The sequence below is a fragment of the Aspergillus caelatus genome, assembly GCF_009193585.1.
Source record: "Aspergillus caelatus strain CBS 763.97 unplaced genomic scaffold BDV27scaffold_72, whole genome shotgun sequence".
NCBI lineage: Eukaryota > Fungi > Ascomycota > Eurotiomycetes > Eurotiales > Aspergillaceae > Aspergillus > Aspergillus caelatus.
In genome coordinates this window covers 72,551-96,806 of record NW_022475335.1, presented here as the reverse complement: position 1 = coordinate 96,806, position 24,256 = coordinate 72,551, and the positions used below count along the sequence as shown (strand labels likewise).

At 47.8% G+C, this 24,256-nt stretch overlaps 6 protein-coding genes across 6 annotated transcripts; 3 read left to right on the top strand and 3 right to left on the bottom strand.

The window, feature by feature from the left end:
• Positions 1-152: 152 nt before the first annotated feature.
• BDV27DRAFT_127200 (putative mitochondrial respiratory complex I chaperone (Cia84)) lies at positions 153-2,909 on the bottom strand. Its single transcript, XM_032066707.1, has 2 exons — positions 518-2,909; positions 153-463 (listed from the first exon to the last, which is right to left on the bottom strand). The coding sequence occupies exons 1-2, from the start codon at positions 2,728-2,730 to the stop codon at positions 295-297; spliced, it is 2,382 nt and encodes a 793-aa protein (XP_031928353.1). The 5' UTR covers positions 2,731-2,909; the 3' UTR covers positions 153-294.
• Positions 2,910-3,020: 111 nt separating this feature from the next.
• On the top strand, positions 3,021-4,072 carry BDV27DRAFT_127199 (mitochondrial 37S ribosomal protein bS18m). The gene is made up of 3 exons (XM_032066705.1): positions 3,021-3,252; positions 3,352-3,587; positions 3,686-4,072. The coding sequence occupies exons 1-3, from the start codon at positions 3,117-3,119 to the stop codon at positions 3,890-3,892; spliced, it is 579 nt and encodes a 192-aa protein (XP_031928352.1). The 5' UTR covers positions 3,021-3,116; the 3' UTR covers positions 3,893-4,072.
• A 257-nt stretch (positions 4,073-4,329) lies between these two features.
• Positions 4,330-12,157, top strand: BDV27DRAFT_144602 (WD40 repeat-like protein; the record flags this gene model as incomplete). Its single annotated transcript, XM_032070283.1, has 12 exons — positions 4,330-4,345; positions 4,401-4,489; positions 4,564-6,258; positions 6,827-8,161; positions 8,215-8,611; positions 8,670-9,746; positions 9,796-9,957; positions 10,056-10,141; positions 10,524-10,800; positions 10,973-11,247; positions 11,314-11,422; positions 11,490-12,157. The coding sequence occupies 12 exons, from the start codon at positions 4,330-4,332 to the stop codon at positions 12,155-12,157; spliced, it is 6,186 nt and encodes a 2,061-aa protein (XP_031928351.1).
• Positions 12,158-12,612: 455 nt separating this feature from the next.
• Positions 12,613-16,056, bottom strand: BDV27DRAFT_106079 (U4/U6-U5 snRNP complex subunit PRP6). Its single transcript, XM_032064400.1, has 2 exons — positions 15,620-16,056; positions 12,613-15,501 (listed from the first exon to the last, which is right to left on the bottom strand). The coding sequence occupies exons 1-2, from the start codon at positions 16,000-16,002 to the stop codon at positions 13,068-13,070; spliced, it is 2,817 nt and encodes a 938-aa protein (XP_031928350.1). The 5' UTR covers positions 16,003-16,056; the 3' UTR covers positions 12,613-13,067.
• A 1,198-nt stretch (positions 16,057-17,254) lies between these two features.
• On the bottom strand, positions 17,255-19,531 carry BDV27DRAFT_144600 (GTPase-activating protein GYP1; the record flags this gene model as incomplete). The annotated part of the gene is made up of 7 exons (XM_032070282.1): positions 17,255-17,416; positions 17,465-17,557; positions 17,611-18,494; positions 18,548-19,029; positions 19,109-19,225; positions 19,410-19,429; positions 19,505-19,531. 7 exons carry the CDS (start codon positions 19,529-19,531, stop codon positions 17,255-17,257), a joined length of 1,785 nt encoding a protein of 594 aa, XP_031928349.1.
• Positions 19,532-20,108: 577 nt separating this feature from the next.
• Positions 20,109-24,214, top strand: BDV27DRAFT_127183 (heterogeneous nuclear ribonucleoprotein HRP1). Its single transcript, XM_032066704.1, has 6 exons — positions 20,109-20,460; positions 20,520-20,807; positions 22,157-22,197; positions 22,265-22,428; positions 22,492-23,491; positions 23,567-24,214. Exons 1-6 carry the CDS (start codon positions 20,417-20,419, stop codon positions 23,701-23,703), a joined length of 1,674 nt encoding a protein of 557 aa, XP_031928348.1. The 5' UTR covers positions 20,109-20,416; the 3' UTR covers positions 23,704-24,214.
• The last annotated feature ends 42 nt before the right edge of the window (positions 24,215-24,256 follow it).

Below are 24,256 nucleotides of genomic sequence, written 5' to 3'. Positions count from 1 at the left end.
AGTTACAGATGCAGTCCTCTCCTCTTCCTGCTACATCACTCAACTTTTGCTCTTCATTCACTCTCCGTCCTAAGATCATGTTTCACACTCAAAGACAGACTCGACGGGTGATTGAAACAGTTCTTACTTCGCGGGTAGGAGGTTAGAAGTTTGCAGATTATGATATGTATAGATAGAACATCAGTAGAACGTGCTAGTGTAATATCTCTTAACGCCTCCATCCTGCTGCTATAGGAGATCAAATCCAACTGATCATAGTCCTACTAACGCATTACGTGACATACACGCCCCAAATTAGACGACGACTTCGTAGCCGGTGATATTAAACTTTGATCCTTCTTCTTCCTCTGTGCGCTCGATCTCACTGAGTTGCGCCCATAGTTCTGGGTATTTCTCCTTGGCCCATTTCTCCACCTCATCTCTCCAGTATTGATATGGAACTGCGTTATAGAGGAGGCCAATGCTAGAAATTACGTCAGCAGTGAAACCAACTACAAAGGAAGACATCAGGACTTACGAGTTATAATTCGGTAGGTACCCTGTTTCACTGTGCATCTTGTCTATAGCCTCTATAGCAAGGTCAAATTCACATTGCGCAGCGAGAGCTTCGACAAATGCCATGTACAGCCGCCGATCTACTTCAATTTCGAGAAGTTTGACCTTCTCCATCATCTTCATTGCCTCCTGTGTGCCATTGTGGTGCTTTCCGCATAATTTGAAGAAGATAGCGATTGTCTTATGCGTAGGACCCTCTTCCGACTGAAGGATTTGACGGAACACCTCCATACTTTTCTCGGGCATGTCACAGGCTGCGTAAGCAAGCATTAGCCCATTTAGCAACTTGGTGTTGAGGTCAACTTCAACGTCTAATTTGAGCATGTTGTGAACAAGCACCAGATGTTCTGCATCACGCGTTCGAGCTATCCACCGGAAGCATTTGGTATAGGTGTCTGGCTTTGGACGCCGAGCAAAGTCTTCCGCCTGCCGCATATGCCCGAACACTAGGTAGGCTAGGTCACTCCGGTCTCTTTTGTAGAATGCTGTCATGATGTCGGTTCGCGTGCTTACGCTTGCTTCGGGGAACGCCAGCTGCAATAACCCGTACACCTCCCATGCATCTGCGCCATCTTGGTTAAGGTCCAAGATATAGTCGGTGAGCGCTTTACGTATCTTCGATCTTCCCTCGTCATCATATAATGCCAGGCGCGGCCGAAGGAGTTCCGATGTCCCTTCCCAGTCACGACGGTAGAGCAACATATGCGTTAGTGCCGCGAGCGTCTCAGGCTCTAATCGAACATTATTCTCGAACAATGGGTCAAGAAAGGATGACACCTGATCGAATACGGCATCCCCCTGGCTTGACAAACAAAGCATTGTTATCAACTTATTCATCAGCGACATATTCTCAAGAGCCATTTCGTTGACGTCATGCAAGCCCTGAACATGGACTAGCGTTTTTTCCACGTCACCGGCTTGTATATAAGATTCGAGTTCCAATAAACGCGACTGGGAGTTGGGCTGCAGACCCCAACGCGGGATTAAAGCAGCATACTCAGCAGTCAATTGAGGTTTGTTGGTAAAATTGGCATACGCCATCAAGTTGTTCACACATTCAATTGTGAGCGATGCTTTGGCTTCTGGACTATTTTGAATTGAAATTCTAACCTTTTCCACGATTGCAGACGCGTCTTGTCCATGGGCTGCTTCCCAAAGCAATGTGATACTCATGGTCTCCGTAATTGGTCTTTGCGAAAGTGACTTGAAGATAGGCTCGGCCCATGCTGTTTCTGAACGCAGAATTGCATACTCGATAACGGCTTCTTTCGTAGCTAGGGTAGGCTCCCATCCATCAAACAAAGGGCACTCGTACATTATCTTCACTGCAGCAAGGAGATCTTGTCCAATGAGGACTTTGAGCAACTCTTCGTGGGAGGCAGGGTCAAATTTTATGCCAAAGTCGTGAAGGTCCTCGGTTGTCCGTCTGAGAAGACGTCTATCTTCATTTATGGCAAACCCCTTCATGACCGTAAGCCAAGGGGAGGGATTGGTCTTGGAAAGCCTATTCCAGAACTTCTCAACGACATGTCTTGCTCCTTCTGGATTGCCATTCAAAGCCTGAATATTTATATAGGCAACAAGCGCGGGTCGACCTATATGATTGGGACCAAACCCATGGTCCGCACAAAGTTCCAGAAATACGTAGCGAGCTAATCTTTGGATTACTTCGCGGCATTCTGGCAGGCATCTTGCTTGAGACAGAACGAATAGCACGTTCTCTAGGTTCTCAGTAGAGAAGATCAATTTCCAATTTTCGGGCTCCAGGTCACCTTCATTAGCTCGCAAGTGCTTCCAAGTCACGATGAGCAAACGGGCTTGAAAGCCCGTAATGACACCCGGTATGTCCGCTCGTGCAGCAAAGAAATCCTGAAAGGCCTTCGCAAGAACACTCACTGCAGGCCCCCTGCTTTTGTCACGTATTGCTCTCATCAGATCGCTCATTGGTTTTAGGCCAGCCTCCGATGGCAGAGTCGCAGGTTGGGGAGAGATAGAGGGTCCCATATTGAATGCGAAAAACCCACGTCGCTGGATGTGATACGTGCTGGTGACGACTGGCCCTCGGGATCGGTACGTTCGGAGATTATGTAGTAGCTGATGGCGGCATTGTGAGGAAGACAGCGGCTCGTTGTCCAGTATTGCTCGGAAAACCCTTCTACTGAGGTGAGATTGCATGTTTGTAGTATAGAATGAAGCTATGAAGAAAAAGTGTTAAAAATAAGCCTCTATTCCTCAAATAGGAACCCTATCGCTGGATGTTTTGAGAAATGAAATCAATTCAATTTGCAGCATGCTTCAAAAGTACCCAAGTATCGAAAACGAACATACTATGGGTAACAGGGAGAGCATTAGGAAGTATAGAAGAAGAATGTGAACTGGAGTTCTGGAGTTGCCGCGGAGGTGTCCCTGCGGCTCTTGGCGCGCTGAAAAGATATTAAATTCAATGCGCTCCACTCTGCGACTCCCCCAACCCAACCCATCCAGCATTGAATGCTTGCAAGCTGTTATTGACGCTCTTCAATTGCTTTGATAGAACTGAGGTCGTCACCCGGCTCTCAAATATGGCTGTTCGTCTCTTGTCTTGGTCTCCATTGCGCACCTTCGGGTCGACCATGAGCTCTATGGTTGCAGGTCGGTGGAATTCGACTCTCGCCACAGATGCCGCTGCTTATCAGCGTGCTGCCAGTGCTAATCAAAGTATGTGAATACCCAAACAATGCAGCCGCCCGTGTTTCCTGCAGAATCGAGTACTTCTCAAGACATTACTTCGACCGGCACTGACTGTCCCGAAAATAGGACCAAGAGTATTCAGCCGTCGTCGTGTACCAAACCGCCAAAAGTTCATCGAAGACCAGAAGACCCAAGGAGAGAGTCGAATCTTAGAGAAATACCAAACTCGTGATTGGCGAGCAGGCGATATTTACACACCTCATGATCTCAGTGCTGCCGAGATGAAGAAGTGGAGGAAGCGCTATAGCCCAGCCACAGATGCTTTTGATTCTTTGAACATGAACCCGCTAGACTTGTACAAGGTATGTGCGGTTATGAAATGAACGATTATTATTATTGTACTTTGTTTTTCGTTGGCTCGGGCATCCCAGTGATTTTAACTTCTTTTGTGTTAACGCAGAACTTCTCGATCATGTCCGAGTATATCACCCCGATGGGACGTATAAAGCATAGAAATACAACTGGTCTACGACCTGTCAACCAACGGAAAATTGCAAAGGCTATCCGAAGGGCTATTGGTCTTGGTCTGATGCCTAGTGTCCATAGACATCCAGAGATTCTGGCGGCGGAACTGAAGGCGAAAGTAGATGGAAGCAGCATATTCTGAAGCAATCGAGGCCATGTGAACAGGGAACTTGTATGCAGGATATATGGAGAACTGCTTATACCTTTCTTGAATTCCTGCTGCTTCATATCTCGAAGTCGGGCACCTTCGGAGCTAGACACTGTACTTCTATATTCAAACATAGTCATCACTGAGAATTGGGATTGCATATGTAATTTATCCACCAGAAATTTTATTGATTGAATATTTACTATCTCAGGAATATCTACTATTGCTGTACAAGGTTCTAATCATGAGGGTTGCCTGGACATAAGACAGGAACGAGTTGTCCCGTCCGTGGCTCACGTTCCCCACCGATAAATACGTCAACCGGAGGAAACATCTATGGCTGTCAACATCGCTCGCGCTCCCCTTTACCTTCTGCTAATTCCGGATTGCTCCCTTTCCTTTCACTGCTGATATTGTCTGTTGGTACAGCCATGTCAATTACGAACGGTCAAGACCTTACTTACCCTTTTTCATGCGATCCTGGATAACTAACACTTTTCAGATTTCATCTGGGCGGCCAGTCCTTCTACCACCAGGGGCCAACCCACCCACCTCTCGTCGGATGCCAAAGGCGAACGACTTGCTTATGCGGTAAATACAAGGCAACCTATCGTTCTTTTTAAGAGATATCGGAAGATCTTGACTAACGGGAAGTGAGGCTTAAGGCCAATAAATCCATATTCTTGCGTTCAATCGACAACCCCGCTATCGCGAGGCAGTACACCGAACATAAGGCCCAGACTACAGTCGCACGGTTTTCACCGTCTGGATTCTACGTCGCTAGCGGTGATGCAACTGGATTAGTTCGAGTCTGGGACTGCGTCGGCGAAGGGCATACGAAGGGTGAATACAGTATTGTCAATGGTAGGATCAATGATCTCGCATGGGATGGGGATTCTCAGCGTATAATCGCGGTTGGTGAGGGGAAACAACGATATGGCCACTGCATTACTTGGGATAGTGGAAATACCGTCGGGGAAATTTATGGCCACACCCAACAGATCAACTCCGTTTCGATCAGGCAACAACGACCTCTGCGAGCTGCTGCTGCTGGTGATGACAAGAATTTAGTCTTCTACCATGGAGCGCCTTTCAAGTTCAACACGGGTATCCGTGACAAACACACTAATTATATTTATGGCGTCGGCTTCAGTCCAGATGGCTCAGCGTTGGTTAGCGTTGGTGCTGACCGGAAGATCTGGCTTTATGATGGCAAGACGGGCGAGGCAAGGGGCCAGATTGGGGAAGGTGAGCATAAGGGTAGTATTTTCAGTGTTTCATGGTCCAAGGACTCTCGGAAGTTCGTAACTGCGAGTGCCGACAAGACCGTCAAGGTATGGGATGTGGAAGCCGGTAAAGTTTCACAAACATGGAACATTGGAGGGGAGGGAAGTACAGATATCAAAGACCAGCAGGTCGGCGTGGTTTGGCCCCCCGGCAGAAGTGACAATCTGCTTATCAGTTTGTCACTGGGTGGCAATCTGAATTATCTCGCTGAAGGTACTCCTGAGCCTAGACAAGTCATCCAAGGCCACCAGAAAAACATTACGTCCTTGACACAGTCCCACTCAAGTAGCGACAATGGCACACTGTGGACTGGCAGTTTTGACGGCAGAGTCTGCAGCTGGGACGTGCCCACTGGAACTGCGGAGGAGGTGGACGGCGAAAGTCACTCGACGTATATCGCAGGCCTTGCGCCGACAGAGGAAGGCAATGGTAGAATCTACAGCGTGGCCTGGGATGATACCATTAGATCTGTGGACGTTGGGGCTAAAACGTATAACGGAAGCTCTTCCAAGCTATCTGGACAGCCTAAGGGTATCGCTGCAGCTGTAGCGGTATTGGTAGGGACCTCGGAGAGTGTTGATATTTACAAAGACGGCCAGAAGATTGGCGACTTCAAGTCAAAGTTTACCATAACTACTGTGGCAGCACATGGAAGCACTGCAGCCATCGGCAGCGATGATTCAACTGTTCAAATTTGCGAAATCTCGGGCGCTACTTTGATTCCCAAGACGGATATTAAAGCTTCTCGGAATCCCGTGTCCGCATTGGCTTTCTCGCCGAACGGTTCCCTGCTGGCTGTTGGCGATTCGCGTGGTCGCGTTCTTGTTTACAACGTCGCCGATGCCAGTCTAGTCACAGACCGTTGGACGGCACATACTTCGCGGATCACTTCCATTGCATGGAACGAAGACGGTACTCACGTTGTGAGCGGAGCATTGGACACCAATATATTCGTGTGGAACCTGGCCAATCCTGGAGAGTGGCTTCAAGTTACTAATGCTCACAAAGAAGGTGTCAACGGTGTAGCCTGGGTGTCGGGGTCGAAGGTTGCATCGGCTGGTGCGGATGCAGCAGTCAAGTTGTGGAAAGTGGAAGGTTTGGAATAGAGTAAAGTGAAATGGACTTTGGGACATCAGCGATTATGATATACGTATGTGTGAGAGGAAAGTTATCTCTGTGCTGCCTCTTCCTATTTCACTATCTTTACCCTCGGATTTCGAAGTGTACATACATACAATGAAGTACTGTATTTACAGTTGTTAGGATATTGTAGCTGTTTTTAGCAGTAGTATCGCCTAAGGATGCGTGTTCCCAATTCACCTAGGCCGTGGTGATAAGATGGCGGGTGATCAACAGCGGATAGAACAAGCGACGATCGTCATATACAGCCACTGTGTACGTCAAGCGCCCGCAAGCTCCAGTTTGACAACACTTGCAGTCTTCTGCGCGCCTCCAGGAAGGCAAGAAAAGGAAAAATAAAATGAGATGATAAAATGTCTCTGTCTGGGGACGCGTCGAGTAGTTCCCGTCGCTTCTTGCGACCGAAGAAGGTACCATGGCAAGATTTTCTCTGGTTGAAGGTGTTCAAGAAACAGAGAAAGAGGACGAGCCACCGTTGCTAACCACAAGTTTGATACGAAGCTGCGGCAGGCGACGTTTGTCCTACCTAAAACCGGTCAACGCTTGAGAGGTCTGGTTACTCTACGAAACCCTCATCCCGAATTGAATGGCGACGATGACGAAGAACGCCGCGGGCTACTCTCCGGACAATATTCCGTGGGCCGGGAAGGGATACCTTTACGCTTATGGAGAAAGGTGCGAAAAACAGAACTTTGGATACATCGAATTATTTCTACTGAGCTAGGAATCGGTGTCCTGAAATGCAGCCTAGCCTACTTATTGGGATCGCTTGCAACTTTCGTGCCAGCGATCGCTTCGTGGCTAGGCCATCAAGATGGCAAGCATGTTGTGGCCACCGTTACAGTCTACTTCCACCCAGCAAGGTCTCAAGGGAGCATGTACAAGGCATCAATTTGTGCCTTTCTAGCGTTTCTCTACGCTGCTTTCATCTCTTTGACAAGCATGTGTGTCTCTAGGTTCTTTCAGGACACCCTTGACTTACTCCCACTGGGCCATGCTGTAGTCCTCATAGTCTTCTGTGGAGGTGGTTTAGGATTTATTGGATGGACAAAACAAAGACTGGGCGACCCCCTTGTGAACGTCGCCTGTTCCCTTGCTTCGCTGTCGTCCATTACCGTCTTGACAAAAGAAGGCTCAGTACAGAATGGGAATTTGTCGTTCGCTAAAATTTTTCAGGTTTTGAAAATGGTCGTGATGGGTGTAGCTGCGGCCATGGCTGTGTCATTTATGATATTTCCAATATCTGCACGGAAAAAGCTACGGTCAAACCTCACCACTGTCACCGAGACGCTAGCAACGATGCTAGCCTTGATTACCGAGAGCTTCCTCACTGGATCTGAAGAGGAGCTTCAGACTGAAGAGTACCTGAGTGCAGCTGCGCGCCATAAGCAAGCATACAGTCAGCTTGACAGACTAGTAAGAGAAGCGAAATTGGAGCATTTCGTTGCAGGTACAGAGAGACAGTACAGGCTGGAGAAAAAACTTGTACGCTGGGTACAAGATATCACTCATAACATGGGCGGCTTGCGCAGTGCGGCTCTCCTGCAGTTTCAGCTGCTAAAGCAAACCAAACTTGCCATGCCAATGCAGTACAATAGCGAAGCAGAAATTATAAATGGGGTTCATCGAGAATCTTTACCTAGTCCATGGTCAGTACATGAGGAGCGACCAATTTTGGAGCCGATCAATGAGAGGCCGGAAGAAGAGGTCTCGGATTCAGGAAGAGACAGGCTGAATTCAAGTCCGGAAAGAGAGATTTCTGATTCAGAAACTGATCACGTTCTTCTTCCCGCGGATATCTTCGCACTATTTATCGGCCATTTAGGGCCTTCGATGGTAACGAGGCACCCAATAACCACTACATGTTGGTAGATACTAATCATTAATAGCGATCGCTTGCATTCACTTTAAAAGAAATCTTCAAGGAGATTCCTTTCAAACCTGCACCGGATTACAGAGTCGCAATCAATAGTAGGTTCCGCACCAGTCTTGACCGGGCACTTGATCTCTATCGAGGATCCCGAGAAGAGGCGTTGAAGACTATATATCGACAGAAGGATGTCTTAAACATCCAGACCTTGGAAGTTGAAGCGGATCTTGAGGAAGTTGCTGCCAGCTGCGGTCATTTTAGTTTTTCGCTTCTGGAATTCGGTGAACAGCTAAAGGAGCTGCTAGCAATCCTTGATGAGTTGCAACTTGAAGCTGAGGAGAGGCCCAGTGGTAGATCCTGGAACTGGCTGAAGTTTTGGTGTCGACGAAATGCTTGGGTAAGAGCAAAGGATACCGGTATGTTGTCTCGGCTGACATAGCCTAAACGGTTAAAATTATGCTGACTGGCCTTCAGAGCGGTCATTGGTTGAAGCAGGTTTCGTACAAGGTGGTGTTGAGCCTCACTTGGTGGTCGACAACGCTGAGCCACACAGTAAAACATCGTTATCATCCCTCCTTCCGGGAAACGTGTCGGGGAAAAAAAGCTTCGGTTATCGTATCTGGAAGTCACTCAAGATCTTTCGACGGGATGATACCAAGTTTGCTATCAAAGTAGGTACAGGTGCAGCACTCTATGCTTTGCCATCATTTCTCCCGTCCACAAGACCGTTTTACTCTCATTGGAGAGGCGAGTGGGGTCTTTTGTCGTACATGCTAGTTTGTTCGATGACCATCGGTGCTTCAAACACCACTGGCTATGCCCGGTTTTTGGGTACCTGCTTAGGGGCACTCTGCGCCGTCATTTCGTGGTTCGTGACTGGAGGGAACGTTTTTGGCCTCGCATCTCTGGGGCTATTTATGGCTACGTGGACGTCATATCTCATAATAGTCAAAGGGCAAGGTCCGATGGGCCGCTTCATCATGCTTACATACAACCTCTCGGTTTTGTACGCGTACTCCCTCAGCCAGAAGGAAGGTAACGATGACCAGGACGAAGGGGGCGAAAGTCCGATTATAACTGAGATTGCTCTTCATCGTGTTGCAGCTGTTCTGTCTGGCTGCATCTGGGGTATTATCATCACACGAGTGATTTGGCCTATCAGCGCGAGGAAGAGATTGAAAGATGGTCTAAGCCTCTTATGGCTTCGAATGAGTCTACTCTGGAAACGCGGCCCGCTGTCTACCATGACTAGCAACACAGATAACTCGGTTTTCATGAGCCCAAGAGAGAAATTGGAGATTGAACGATTCCTTTCGCGCTTGGAATCTCTTCAGGCGTCCGCCCGCTCCGAGTTTGAGCTGAAAAGCCCATTCCCTGATTTGGCATACAGTAACATTCTCCGCCGCACAAGGAGTATGGTAGACGCTTTTCTTGCGATCAATATTGAGCTTGATAAAAATATGACAGCATCTGAAGGCGAGCTTAGTATTCTCCAATATACTGACAAGGAAAGGCAGCAATTGTCGTCGCGCATCAGCCATCTATTGTCAGGTGAGTGTTGGGAATTAACTAGAAAGGGCAATTCTAACCGCAAGTATAGTAATGGCCTCGTCTATGAAACTCGAGTACCCGCTGAGCGACGTCCTTCCTAGCATTGAGCATGCCCGAGACCGGCTTCTTGCCCGCCTTTTCCGCTATCGCAAGGATCATGAAGCATCACGCTTGTCTACGGATGAGGACTATGCCTTATTGTATGCTTACAGTAAGTCGAGGCTATACCGCGATTCGTGTTTTAAATCCCATATGGTCTGCACGGTATGGCGTGAACTGATCATACAATATTGACTAATTCATCTTTAGTTTTAGTCACTGGTCAATTGTCGACAGAGATCGAGGGAATCATGGCGGAAATCAGCTGCTTGTTTGGAGTACTCGACGAAGACATTGTGAAGCTATATGATTAGGCTCTTTCCCCCCCTCTAAACCGACTGCGTTCCTTTAGATAACGAAGCGCATGTAAACATATGTAATAATCTATAAATATACAGGATCGATAAACATTGAGAAACAAAGTAGCCCTTTCTTATAGTCTTTGTATTGCTTCATTCATTGGGAGAATCCAGTGACTTTTGTAACTCTTTTTTTCGGCGGGGAAAAAGAAATCCAACCCCAGCATTTTATCAACTTCAACCTCCTTCCATCACTTCGCTCATCGACCCACTGCCCTTCCAATCGCGATCCCCTCGTTCCTCGCATGTTTTCGTCTTCTACTAATATCAAACTGTCTTTCGGGTTTGTCTGGATGTATTCTGCTTCATGAAGGCCTAGTTCTCCCCGCCATCCCGGCTTCGCGCAGCCCGTCGCGCTTCTGCGAGCCTCACAACCATGCAGATCGATCCGGCCGCTCTGAGTCGGACTGAGTCTACATCGACCGCAATAACCCCCTCAAAAAATGCGACCCCTAGCACCTCGACGACTTCGAAGTCTACTAAAGCCCTGATATCTGTCCCGCGACTGGATCTTGAACCTATCTATACAGAACTGAAAGCCGCTATCGGCGACAGCTGGCCCGAGTACAAGGAGACCACTACTCTCTTCCTTCTAGGTACGAATGCATAGCAGAAATTGGCCCAGCCCTTCTTCTTCTGCTTCTTCTTCTTCTTCTTCTTCTTCTTTTTTAAAAAAAAAAAAATTTCCTTATCTATTTCCTTTTTGCTCTTCTTCGACATATGTTTACTTTCTGAAGGATGAACTAACGTCGCTCTTCTCTATCATAGGACAATTAAACCAGAATGAACTCTCGTCTCGCGTTGATCATATAATTTGCGCCGATCAGAAAACTGAACACCTCCATAATAACTTCATATGCGCAATTATTGGGAACCTCACAAGGGACCTTCCTGATCATGGAGTTGCAAGTTGGGTGTCGGCGAACGACAAACCGTCGGTGGTCTCGAAGCCGACATCAGGGGATGCAGCGGAGCAGAGGCTAAAGACAGAGGTCATGCAGCTTCCTCCTAGAGATCGTCGGCGAATAAAAGCAATTCCTGAGGTACGATTACAACGTTATAGAGGACCATTAGAGAGCGCAATCCATTCTAACAATGGTCTCGATCAGCATGACCGCGTTGAAACTACACCGAACGAGTTAGAGGAATATCATCTGGCGAAACAAATAAAGCTGCCCAGCCAAGTACCGGCAAGTGCAGGCGGCCTGAATAAAACAAGTAGGTGTAATAAATTCAATGTCTCACTTATGGGTCTAGGGATGCTTACCACACTGCTTGACGGTAGATTGGGAGTTGGAGATTCGAAAACGCTATGCACAACCTCTGGCATCAGAGACTGGTGAATTCCCAGATGCGGAATCCATTCATGCTCGCATGATCCCTATATGCTACGAAGAGTCAATTGTTAGTGGCGCAGGGCTACCCTGCGCTGAGTTTATGGCCATTGCAACAGAAACTTTTGTGAAGGAAGTTTTATCTGTCGTATTCTCACGGACGAGGTCTAACGGACCATCTGGCACCATCAATGGTATGATGATGCGCAAGTATCGCCAGCAGCTCGAACGGGAAGAATTAGCTTTTACACGCGGGGAGATTGTGAAAGATGGTGCGACAGGCTTGCTACCGGTCGAAGCTAAAGAAGCAAGCGTTAGAAAGCCCCTCGGAGTCAGAGACCTCCGTTTGGCTCTAGAGCTTGGTGGGGGAGTTCTCAGTCATATGCCACTCATTGTGGATCAAATAATGGGCGGCTACCTTGAGGATGAGCTTGAAACAGACAAGCAAGATCGAGCTGACGATGTGGCGGAGATTCCCAAGGATAGTATGAAGTTGAATCATTCGACGGAGACAATGGAGGTTGATGATGATGGGGATATTGTGTGGGAAGGTGCCACGATGGCAGACCGAGAACAGCTGGGGTCTTTATTGGACGAGTGCTTGTCCATGGCCTCTTGATCCTTCCCCTCCCTCTTTTTCCCTTGCTTTCTTTCCATCATGATTTTCATTATAATTTCGAACCTCCTCTTCCTCTTTGATTTCCCCTTCCTTTTGGTGTTCTCTTTGACTTATTGTAAGTATACGGTCCTATACGACCAAAGCAGTGGCATTTCGACCAAAGCCTAAAGGCGTACTTGGAGTGTGAAGGGAACTTGTTTTTGGTGTGACATTATCTACTTTGATTTGGCATGGAGTTCAAGCGTTCGATTCGTCTTCTATCTTTCTTCGGTCTCGTTGAGCTTCTTTCCCTTTACAGCTTGGCGCGCTTGAGGATTTGGGTTCCCATGAGTCTTCCTTGAGAACTCGAACATGGTAGTTCTCGAGTGCGACGCGCATGGTATGTGCTTCAAAGAGTCGCCACAGGGTCCAGTTTATGGATAGATATCTCGTCTACGATGGTTCATAACAGAACCACAGAAACGAAAAGAAAAGAACGAAGGTTTCTGAATGTGCGGCAAAACTCGTTCGATACCCACTACTCGGTTTTACTATTTCTTTTCCTTTCTTTGCCGTATATCTGAACGGCGGCTGAGACCTATATATACTTTGAGAGCCATGAAGGCAATTGGCATACCACGCATACACTGTTCCTAGCTTGCTTTTGTTTACTCTATATACTATTCCCCCTTTGTTCCATCTAACCGCTATATTTGTTGTCACGATGAATTATGGGGTACCAGAGACGTGTTAACGTTGATCTTACCAGGTCTATCTTTTGTTTTCTCGTATCAGAATCCATTTACTCATTCTTAATCCTAAGGCTCACTGGTACAATCTCTCAATTTACCTCTCCAACCCCAAAACTTTACAACCTTCAAGTATATAGATTATAAGCCAATTTTGGATAAAACTATGCGGTGTTGATTACTTACACAAGTCGCTCGGCAACCATCTTCAAAATCTCTTCGGTCGACTTGTGCGCGTTAGCAGGATCTTTAGCCACCGATTGCCAAACTTCGCCATGTTTGGGCTCTGTAGAGATGCACTTCGATACCACATCTGCCCGTTTCTCCTCTGTTCCGTGCTGCAATAGGAACTTGTAATACCAAGCCCAGCCGTCCCCTAGGTCGCTGTCGGACACAATGGCCTTTTCAAACCATGTCATTGCTTTCTCCAGCCGACGCTCCCCCCAGAAAATCCGCGCCACTGTAATGAATAATATTGGGTCATTATCGACCTTCTTGATAGCCTCCAAACTGCGAGCCTTCCGTTGTGCCCGCGGTTCGAGATGCCAGATACTCTCACTCCATAACAATCCAGATGTTGGCACTTCCTGCAATGCCTTTGCCATCAAGACCTTGGCTTGGGCGATATTGTTTGCACGCCGTTCAACTCGAACGCTTTCTGTCCACAATTCAGCATTCTTGGGAACAGCAAGCCGAGCTCTGTCAAGAACAGAGCGGGCCTTGACGACAGCACCAGCCTTTTCTTCCAGTCTTGAAGCCAACAACCACAATGGAACGGATCTGGAACACGCACGAGTACCTGTTCCATATGCCTCCCGGGCTTGCGGGTACTTGTTCTGGGATTCATAGATTTGACCCTTCATCATCCAAAGCTTGTCCGCCTTCGGGTATAGTTGGAGGCCCTGATTTACTAAATCTAGCGCCTCATCTGCATTACCCAACTGTCGCTCGAAGGCGACACTTTTCACCCAAACACGATCTGTTCCGGCTTCCCGACGAGCAGTCGCAAGGAGCTCTCTAGCCTGCTCTGTTTGCCGGGCGTCGGCCTCGAGCTTAACAGCAGCAAGCCAAATATCCTCATTATTGGGATTCTGGTTAAAGGCGCGACCCAGCACTCGTCTCGCCTCATCGATTTCTCCAGTTTGCCATTTCTCTTTCGCAAGGAGCAACCATAGCTCTTCACTCTGTGGGCAAGCTTCCACAGCCTTCTCGAGGACCTGCCATAACGCTTCTTTCGTACCATGGTTACGTTCCAGGTCTGCGGCTGCAAGCCAAATAGATCTGCGGTTGACAAACACGCGCAACGCATAGGCATAAATGGCTCTCGCAGTCTCGTACCTGCCCCTGGCAATACTGGATTTTGCATCATCCATCCAGATGTCTTTCCTATCATCGTCTTCATCCAGACCCCATCCTAAAGTCTCGCGGATAATCGCCCCGCAAGTAAGAATAGCTCCCTCCTCTTCGCAATTCTCAGCTTCTGCTATCCACTCCTCCCTCTTAAGCATAGCATTCTCTCTAGCGAGGGACTGTACAGCTCTCTTCATCACATTCACCTTATTAAAAGTCCCCATTTGCTCCTGCAGTCGTGAAGCAGCAATCCATATCTCGTAGCTCGTAGGGACAGCTTTTCTAGCAGCGTTCAAGACCTTTTGGGCGTTCTCAGGTGTCTCGAGGCGGGCAAGGGCAAGCCATAGCTCCACCGACAATGGTATCATTTCAACTGCCTTTGCGAGAAGGAGACGGGCATCTACAGGGTCTTCTTCCAAGTTGACAGCTTCTTTCCAAATGACAACAGATTGAGGAATGTGGAGGATGGCCTGTCTCAGAACGTTTTTCTTTGCACGAGGCTCAGATTCCAACCTCATAGCTTCAATCCAGAGTCTTGTGGAGCGATCATTATTCTTAATAGCATTTGCAGCGATTACCTTCGCATTATGACCTTCATTGAGCCGAATATTCTCAAGCCACGCATCTTCACTTTTCGGGCACAGCTCACATCCCTTGGCGATGCAGTTTCTAGCAGCCACAATTCTACCAGCAAGTTCCTCCAGACGGGCAAGTGCAATCCACCCAGGTGCGTGCTTTGGATTAGTCCTCGTCACAGATTCTAGCAAAACGCGAACTCTTTTGATATCGCCTATCTCCACTTCACCAGCTTTTAGCTCGGACTGAGTGAGACTCGTGAGATAACCCTTTGGATCAATGCTAGTGGCACTTCCAGATGCCGAATCCCCAGATGAACTTATAGCTGCTTGATCAAGCTTGACTTTAAGGGCCTTGTCACGAGCAGCACTGATATCCGCAAAATTTGTTATTGTCCCGTCCACTCCTTCCCCCTGAATGTCGGTATGAGCGCCGTCATCCGTAATGGTGGTCTCGAATTGGGTGGAGTCTCTTGCACTGGCGAGGACACTATCCGGCACTGCGTAAAAGCGTTGCCGGAGATTCTGTTTAGCTCGTCTATTCTTGCCTGTAAGATCTCCAACTTCGGGGAGGTTGGCCCAGTCGTCTTCGGAGACGGAGGCTAATGAGCGCTTTAAATCGGCGAACTGCTGTTGAATTTTCGGGTTTTTCCGTTCGTAGTCTTCTCGTTCTTGACGTTCCCGGATTTCCCTATAGTTGGCGAAGGAATCAAGTCGGTCTTCTATCCAGACAACCGGGGATGAACCCGATGAACAAATTGCACCATCAAAGAGGTGAACGGGGGGTGAGAGGAAGGGAGAGTACCAACCTTCTTGCTTTTCGGCGCTTGTCCATCCTCTCATCTACTTCTCTGTATATCCGGTCTGCTTCGTCATCTTCTTGATCGAACTGTCCGTATGCGAAAAGGCCAACTTCATTGTCTGGATCCTGAAAACGTTCATCGTCCTCCTCTTCCTCGGCCTTATCTTCTTTGCCACCTTTCTCACGTCCTGCGCCATACGCTGTTGGAGGGGCTGCACCAAGCAGTTGTGCCCTCTTTTCGAGCGCTGCTTGAATCTGCTCTGGCGTGGGACCTTCACGCGCAGGCCCTAGGTCCGAACGAGTGGTGAAGCCAGTTGCACCTCTACCTAGACCTGCGACATAGTTTTCGGGGGCCGGCTGGCTCAAAAAGTCCTTCCTCCCGGAGGCCATCTTGACCAGAGATACGGAGCAAGACTGGGCAACTTTAAGCTTAAGTGTACCAAGATTCCGAGGTAGCAGGAAGTTGTTTCATGCTTCAAAGAGGCAATGAACGCAAGAACATTATCCCGCTCCCGTATCTATCTTATCGTAGTATCCTAACCAAACGTAGTTAGATCCTTGCCCTACATTATCCAGCGCTACTAGAATGAATGACCTACCACTACGTACTACTCTATGGCTCCTCGAACACCAGTGGAATTCACAGGACGTACCTAGGACCAGGGCTATGCTCTTGCAATATTCCAAGTTCAATTCTTTTGATAGGTCGGCATTATATTATCCATGTTGCGTACCCCTAGAACGTCGTATGTCTAAACAGTGCTTCCTTTGCGCGCCTAGTTGCTTAGCTGCACTGACAGGATCACATACGCCAACGTCTCGCCAACTGAATAACCCTACAGACTAATCATCGTATTTTTAATTCTGGTTTGCACCTTGGCTTTTGCCCAACACAAAGCCTGTCGTTAAGCTATGGAGTAGACGCCTTCAATGGGCAAGTATGAGCTAGGGTAGATCACCTGCTGACGGCGCGCATGAATCCTCAAGCGGCCTCCCTCTCCCAGTCAACCCGAATGTTATTCCATCTTGTTCCCAAAACTCCATTATTGCCAACTGACTATGACCCAGAGTTGGCCTATTGAAAAATTTGGTTTGCAAGAGAAAAGCGAAACAAACAACCCCCAAACTCCTCCTCCCAGTATAGCCTTTCTGGAAATCCCAAGTGGCAGATCTAGCAGAGACTAATGACGGGGCATGATATGAAGCATGAGAGCAATACCCCGCTGTAGGCTGGGCCCTCTGCAGATCATGAGGTAGACACACAATGAATGTACGCAACACTGGGATGGTGAGAAAGCGGAGCCGACAGGACCACCGGGCTTGGTGAAAGCGGAAATGCACTTTCTTTCCTCCCCTTTTCCTTTTTTCCTTCTCCCACACACCAACCCCCTCTTTACCACGCGCGCATACAGACGATAGAAATGCGTGAGGAAGCCGCAAGCAGCAGATGTCGACAGACTTTTACGGGCTTCGCAGAGGAATGTACAAGCATATGCGACGGGTACCGCTTTTGGAAGGTGTTGTGGGTTTTCCTCTACAAGGGCCTCCTGTTCAGTTTGCATTTATGCCCAAGGGGAAAGAACCTGGACTGGCTTTCTTTGTCACAAGCTAGGGGGTGTATGCCTATTACAGCTCGATTTCTTCACTGCAACCCATTATCGGGGGAGGGGTCACCAGTGGAACGAAGATGAGCCCGAGAGTCTTGAAACAGGCTTTGCCAAATGAATGCTTCACTCAACAGGAGTTCAATATCTTGCTCCGTCCAGTCTTTGGTTGGGAGGGCTTGCAAAAACATCATGACTTCCTATTCTCATTCAGCACTGGCCTCCATATCATTGGTTGATACACTTACCTGAAAATCCATCTTCACCAACTGGTCCGACCATTTGACTAGAAAGGCTGCACACACATAGAGGTGAAATCGTGAAAAGCCCTGCTCCTCGGCCTTGAATGCAAAGTTAGCACATTTCACCTATATGCAAAATTAGGGTAGCGAACCATGTATGTATCCCACATGCGTATGGTGTTCTGGACGCTCATTTCACGCATGAGCAAGCAGTTCATCCATCGGAAACTAAATTGCATAAATTCGACACCTTCATTCTCCAAATGTTTCGCGAGGGTAGCATCAATGCGCATAGTTAAGTCGCGCAATGCTTTAACTTGCCGGTGTATGCCGGGCTGAGCATATATATAATTGTCTTGAATGCCGTCAAGGAGCTTCGTAAGACACCAGAATGTATCCGCTTCGACAGCATCCAGCACGCTCCGGGGCAATTGACCCGGATCCATCCCTTCTTCTACATTAAGGTCCGTAACATAGACACCTAGGAAAACTTGCCAAAATGGCGTGGCGAGGTCATTGATCCCTTGCACATAGCCGCTGGCTGGGTGTCGAATGGCCCAAACATAGAGAATCCTTTCTAGCGAGCGTTGAGTAGCCTCATAGCTGTAGAGCTGGATATGTGGACAAGTACGAGGGACATCTATACTGATTTGATGCCATATTGCCTCGTCCAGCCCTCTGCCGCGCCCTGTTGCCGAAACAGGAGGGTTCCCAGCACCTGTGGTACTGCCGCGCTCAAAAGCCTGGCGAACGCCATCTAAATACTCCTTACGCTTCCTTTCGAGGGTCGAAATACGTCGTTCGCAATTCGTAGGAAGATAGCCCAGGAGAAGTTGCCAGGTCATCGCCCGTACCTCATCGGGGATCCCTGACCATGCCAAGTTTCTTAATTCTGCTAAAGGAACCGTACTTGTCTGCAAAAGGCGTTTGAACTTGTTGATTCTCGAAATGCGACTCGAGTATTGGTCCATTTCTTTCGGAGTTGCACTCTTGGGTGGTGGAGCATGGTTGATAAGATTCAAAGCGTTTGCAGGATCTAGTGAGGATTAGCCATCTGCAAGCTTCGGCAGCTTAAATCGCATCCGTTACCTCTTAAAATATCTTTATACTGAGGCCGAAGTATTTTCCCTTCCCCCTTTCTAGCTGTTGGGTACATAGGAACACCCCGTTCCTCTGCAATATCCGAGCTGTTGGCACGCTGTCTGCTGTTCCCTAAACCAACACTAAGGGCCGAGGCACTGCCTCCAATTCGACCGCCTGGGTCAACACTCCTGGATGAAAGAAGGTCGACATTCTGCTTCTGCTTCTTCCGCATGCTAGTAATGCTGGGAAGCCCAAACTCATCCTCATCATCATCATAGACAATATCTTCATCTTCCTCGTCATCTTCTTCGTCTTCCATTTGACCGCGACCCCATGAATCGACCCCTTGGTTCATAATACCGGTGTACGATCTACGAGAAGAGGCAGACCATGATGCAGGCTGATGGGAGGATGGCGAGAAGTTTTGAATATTGGTAGAGGATGGTCGGGGCGGTGTCCGCGGGCGCGCATGCTGTTGCGATATACCTCTGCCAAACGTACTAAGTTAGTCCAATGTATTTTGAGGAGCTTCTAAGAATTATGACATATGGGCGAACGAAAGCTCACTTCAAGATGTTTGCGTGGGAATATGAAGAGCCAACAACAGTACTTTGATCATTGGGTTTGGGGGGCCCGTGATTCTGGGAAACTGATCTTCCCTTCCAGAAGGGCGAACCCGTTCTCCTTCGAAGAGGGATTAGCAAGAAATGGGGAGCAGAAGAGAGAGAGAGTGAGAGAAGTGCGTAACTAATTGAACAGAGATATCTCGCACTAGCAGGGCTGCACATACCCAGAACGGTCTAATGAGTTGAAAGCGGGGAGCTATATCAGCAGCTAGAACGAGGTGAAACATGGGGCTATGAGGTACGAACCAACCTGGACCATCTCCTATACCAGTGAGACAAGTAGTTTGGGTTAGCTCTGTGTCGCATTGGTTTGAGTGGTATTTCTGGACACACTTACCTGCGGCTGTGACTTTCTAGTAGCCATTGCGTGACGCCACTGGTGTGCGGAGGGTCATTCAGAATGGGGGGAAAGTAGGAAAAGAAGGGGGGGGAGGAAATAAAGACAGAGGTTAGTTGCGGGGTGCTTTGCGGCACCATGATGCTGTTTTAAGCCTTAGTAGTGTAAGTAGTAGACTAGCCAAGCCAAGACGAATTAACAAATTGTGATGGTACAGAGTAGCTAGATATTGACTCATTCCTTGTATCGATCCGTAAGGTAATTCATATTATGTACAATAGCTAGCTTTCTTCTTTTCTTTCTTTCTTGGTAAAACGAACCCTTAGAAAAAAAGAAAAAGAAAAAAGCAGAAGAAAAATATTGTTGGTGAAGAAGCAATCAAAAACTGATTTAAGTGTTGAGATACTATGTTAAGTTGCCCAGGAACCTTTTACCACGTTGGAGGCAAGCTAGTACCTCGTAGTACTAGCCTGTACTCCGTACTTAACCTATGTATGCGTATGTATGGGGAAGAAATTAATACCTAAATAGGTGAAATGGAATGAAATTTATTACGGATCTCAGGTTCGCGCGGTCAGCGGCTAACTTAAACTGACTAACTCCTCTCTGAGACTCTTTCTCTCTCCTCATGCTAACCTCCGACGTAAACCACACACACCTCTTCCTTCCTTCCTTCTGCTCTACTGCCGTTCCTCTCTCACCCTTCTTCTGCCAAACTTCCCAATTCACCTTATAAGAATTCCTTTCCTCACTTCTGTTAGCTAGTTAGTAGTGAGAAGGAATCTCACTTCATCCCCACCAAGCTAAAGTCACAGGATTCTGTTCCATCCCTAATCGAACTGTTTCAATCGACTTCATTCTAGTGCAGCCATTCGGCCCTTCGCTCACGTTGCTTTTTAGTACTAACTCACCATGACCGAACCAGAGGATGTTGAAGAAGACCTGTTTGCAGATCTGTATGGCGCTTCAGTTTGCCGGAATTCATATTACAAGACCTTGTCTAATGTCTTGATAGGTACGATGCGGATGATGCCGCGAACCAACCAATTTCAACCGTTGAAGCTCCGATTACCTCGGAGCCTACAGCTTCGGTCCTCCCGACTCAGTCGGCTGGCCTTCCTACAACACATGTCTCCGAAGCCTCTCATATCGAAACGGAAGACATCCGCGGTGTACACCAACAATTTCTACAGGATGGAGCTCACCAACATGGCACAGGCAATTTAGATTCTGGATTCGCCAGTACTACCACTCCTATGTCGGGGGAAACAGAGCATCACGGAACCGGGATTAAAGAAGATGGGTAAGTAATAGCTTCTTTTGCTAGGGATGTTTTGAAGTTTTTATATGCTTGTTGGGGATTGGAACGCCCGCTCGAATTGGCTTGGCCATCCTACTAGTGTCACACCATTTCCCTTTGTTAATATCTGGCCATTTGGGAGCGATGGCATATTGGAGGGCCCACAATGCCCTTTTCTTCTTATTTTTATCACTTTACCGCTCTGTATAAGGATGAGCTCGAGTGAGCTGGTTAAGGCGATGGTGGCTATGCTGATATCTGGGTGGGCTTCTACACATGTGACTGCTTGGTACAGTGGAGAAAGTGATGAAATTCTTCGGCCTGCATCCAGGTCTTTCTCCAATGGAAAACCAAACATACTTGCTAGAGAAAACAAGGTTATGGCCAATCTTCGATGGAGAGTCTTTAGACTCTCGTCAGGCTTAGCTATGGAGAGCAATTTGGTGGGGACAAATTCTATCTCTGGCATCTTGAGGGACAAAGTGGGAATACATGTCAACGGCACAACGTCGATGTGACAATTGCGGAAAGACAAATTTCGAACCCCTGTCTCTACGAGCCATTGTCGCGAGCGACTATAGTACAGCCGATGCTATATAGCTTCATGTCGAGATATCTTGATAGTGCAGAGAGGAGAACAGAACAAGAGTAGGTGCCGGGGCTTTGTGGTTGCGAACAGTTTACCTAGCTTCGGACTATTAGACAGGCAGAGTTCCTTGGTCAGAGAAGAGAAAGAGAGAAAGAGAAACAATTGACTTATTCCGCCTGAGATGCTTCAGCTTGTGGTCTTTGTTTTCACCACCGCATACCTCCCGGACCCGAGGAATTGTCTTCCATTTGACCTTCAGTCCACTGGATCGTTTAGTAAACCAGTGGATTATTGACTAGAGGTTGATTGTCACCATGAGCCTTCCAGCCAGTCGCAGCCCCCGTCGGTGTATGTGCATACGTCACAGACTGACGAACCATCCTGAAGCGACCATGAAAAAAGAAGCAAGAAGGAAAAAGAGAGAGAGAAAGAGACAAAACAAAAAGAAATACTCCCCTACGCATTGCTTGCAGTGGTTTCTTCCGTTTCTCAAGTCAAATTAGTGCCTGTCAATATGGTATCGATTTTCAGTTCATAAGCTCTTACATCGCAATAACTGTCTATCAACAATGCTGTCCTTGTTCTCAGGGGGCACAGAGCGCCAGCCTGCCACCAGCCAAGATTGAAGCCTTGCTTGCTTTCTTCTTCTTGTTTATTCATTTTGTTCTTCTCTCATCTCCTATGGCTTTTCTATTCATCTATCTCTTTTACTGTTAGTAACTGAGACCGAGACACTCGTACTAATACTGTCTGCGTTAAATAGGAAGATGTTTATTGGCGGTCTCAACTGGGAAACAACTGACCGTATGTACCTCCAAGATCCGTTGGTAACCATCCGGCACAGCTGTCAGCAATCTAACTTGGCAATTAGAATCCCTAAAGGACTACTTTTCTCAGTTCGGAGAGGTACAGGAATGCACTGTGATGCGAGACAGCGCTACAGGTCGCTCTAGGGGGTTTGGTTTCTTAACTTTTAGAGACCCTAAGACCGTCAATACTGTCATGGTCAAGGAGCATTACTTGGATGGGAAAATCGTGAGTCATGCATCTCATATCCTTAAATTTTTGAAGCAAAACATAAGCTTATTTGGTTTCAAGATCGATCCGAAGCGTGCAATCCCTCGTGACGAACAAGAAAAGACAAGCAAAATCTTCGTTGGTGGCGTCAGCCAAGAAGCTAACGAGCAAGACTTCAAACAATTTTTCATGCAATTCGGTCGTGTGGTCGATGCTACTTTGATGATCGATAAGGACACTGGTCGGCCTCGCGGCTTTGGCTTTGTGACGTTTGACAGCGAGGCTGCTGTTGAAGCAGCACTCTCACGTCCTTTAGAGATACTCGGTAAACCTATTGAGGTCAAGAAGGCCCAACCACGCGGTAATTTGCGGGACGAAGAGGATCGCAGGAACCGCCGTGGTAGAGACGGTTTCCGTGAGGGAGCTCAGATTGGTGGCGATGGTTCTCAACAACAAGGCTCTCAAGGGCCGGCCGGCATGCCCGGTGGCTTGACTCCACAGATGATGGCGCAGTATTGGCAACGGATGCAGCAATATTTTGCTTTAATGCAGCAGCAGATGGCTGTTGCCGCTCAGGGTCAAGGCATGGGCGCAATGGGAATGGGTGGAATGAACCCAGCTATGATGCAACAGATGCAGATGAAGCAGATGCAACAGATGCAAATGGGCAGTAATCAACAACAGGGAAGCATGAGTCCTCCATCACAGAGTCAGACACCTCAAATGCAGAATATGATGAATCCCACCATTATGCAGCAGATGCAGCAGATGCAAAATCAAGGTCAAGGAGGACAGATGGGGAATGCTATGAACATGGGGAGCACTAGTCCTGGAAACGTGAACATGAGTGGAAATTATTCAGGACCTCGGGGAGGCCCAGGCTATAACGCCCATGAGCAGATTGCCTTTGAACAACAGAAGTATGAACAGCAGCAGGCTCGTCGGGCCATGGAAAACCGGGCGTTCTCTCCCTATCAACAGGGCGGTCCAACTTCCTGGGAAGGTATGTACGATGAAGTGCCCCAGCCCAACATCCCCACGGGACCGCAAGCCATGAATCGAGCTGGCAGTATGGGACGTGGTATGTATTTGGTAGAATTCGAATCGTCTGCTTGTTAAATACCCCTGTGTCATCTGACTGCTAACTCTGTTTCAGGACCGACGCCGCAGCCTCAGAGTGCCGCACCAGCCAACGCTCCAACTGGGCCCAAAAATGCTGGAAAACCTGGAGCCAATTACCGAGGTGGGGGTCGTGGAGGTCATCGTGGCTTTCATCCCTATGCTCGTGGCTAAACTGATGCGCTTCTTCTACTCGGATGTTGTCATTCTGGCCTTCTTTGTATGGAGCTGAATCCATTCGGCAGCAACTTCTCAGTTACCTAATCTTCTTTTCAAATTTTTGCTTTTGTAAGTTGCGGCAGACCATGATGCCGTTTGTTGAGCTAAGGGTCTCATGAAATTGGTGATGTGTTCAATGTACTTATTCAACGATGCTGCTCTTGTCTCCTTCATCAAAATGCTGCCGACTACATGTTTAATCCTTCCCCAAGAAAAGAAAAGAAGAGGGAGGGAGGGAGCGAAAGAATGGAACAGAAGACAAGTAAAGAGACATAACAAGCGTAAGGTGGTCGCTGTCATCGAGATATGGAGGACATTGGTATCATGATGTATTGCCTATCCCATTCGTGGTGCTTTGTGGACAGCCAATATGCACTTGGGATTAGAGACAAATGAAAAGAATAGCATAGAAGGGAGGCTATAGTTTAGCAACCCGTGAAACTATAGGACTCACTTGTTACTAAAACTACCATGAAGTTCACCTCACTACAATGCACCATTGGTATGT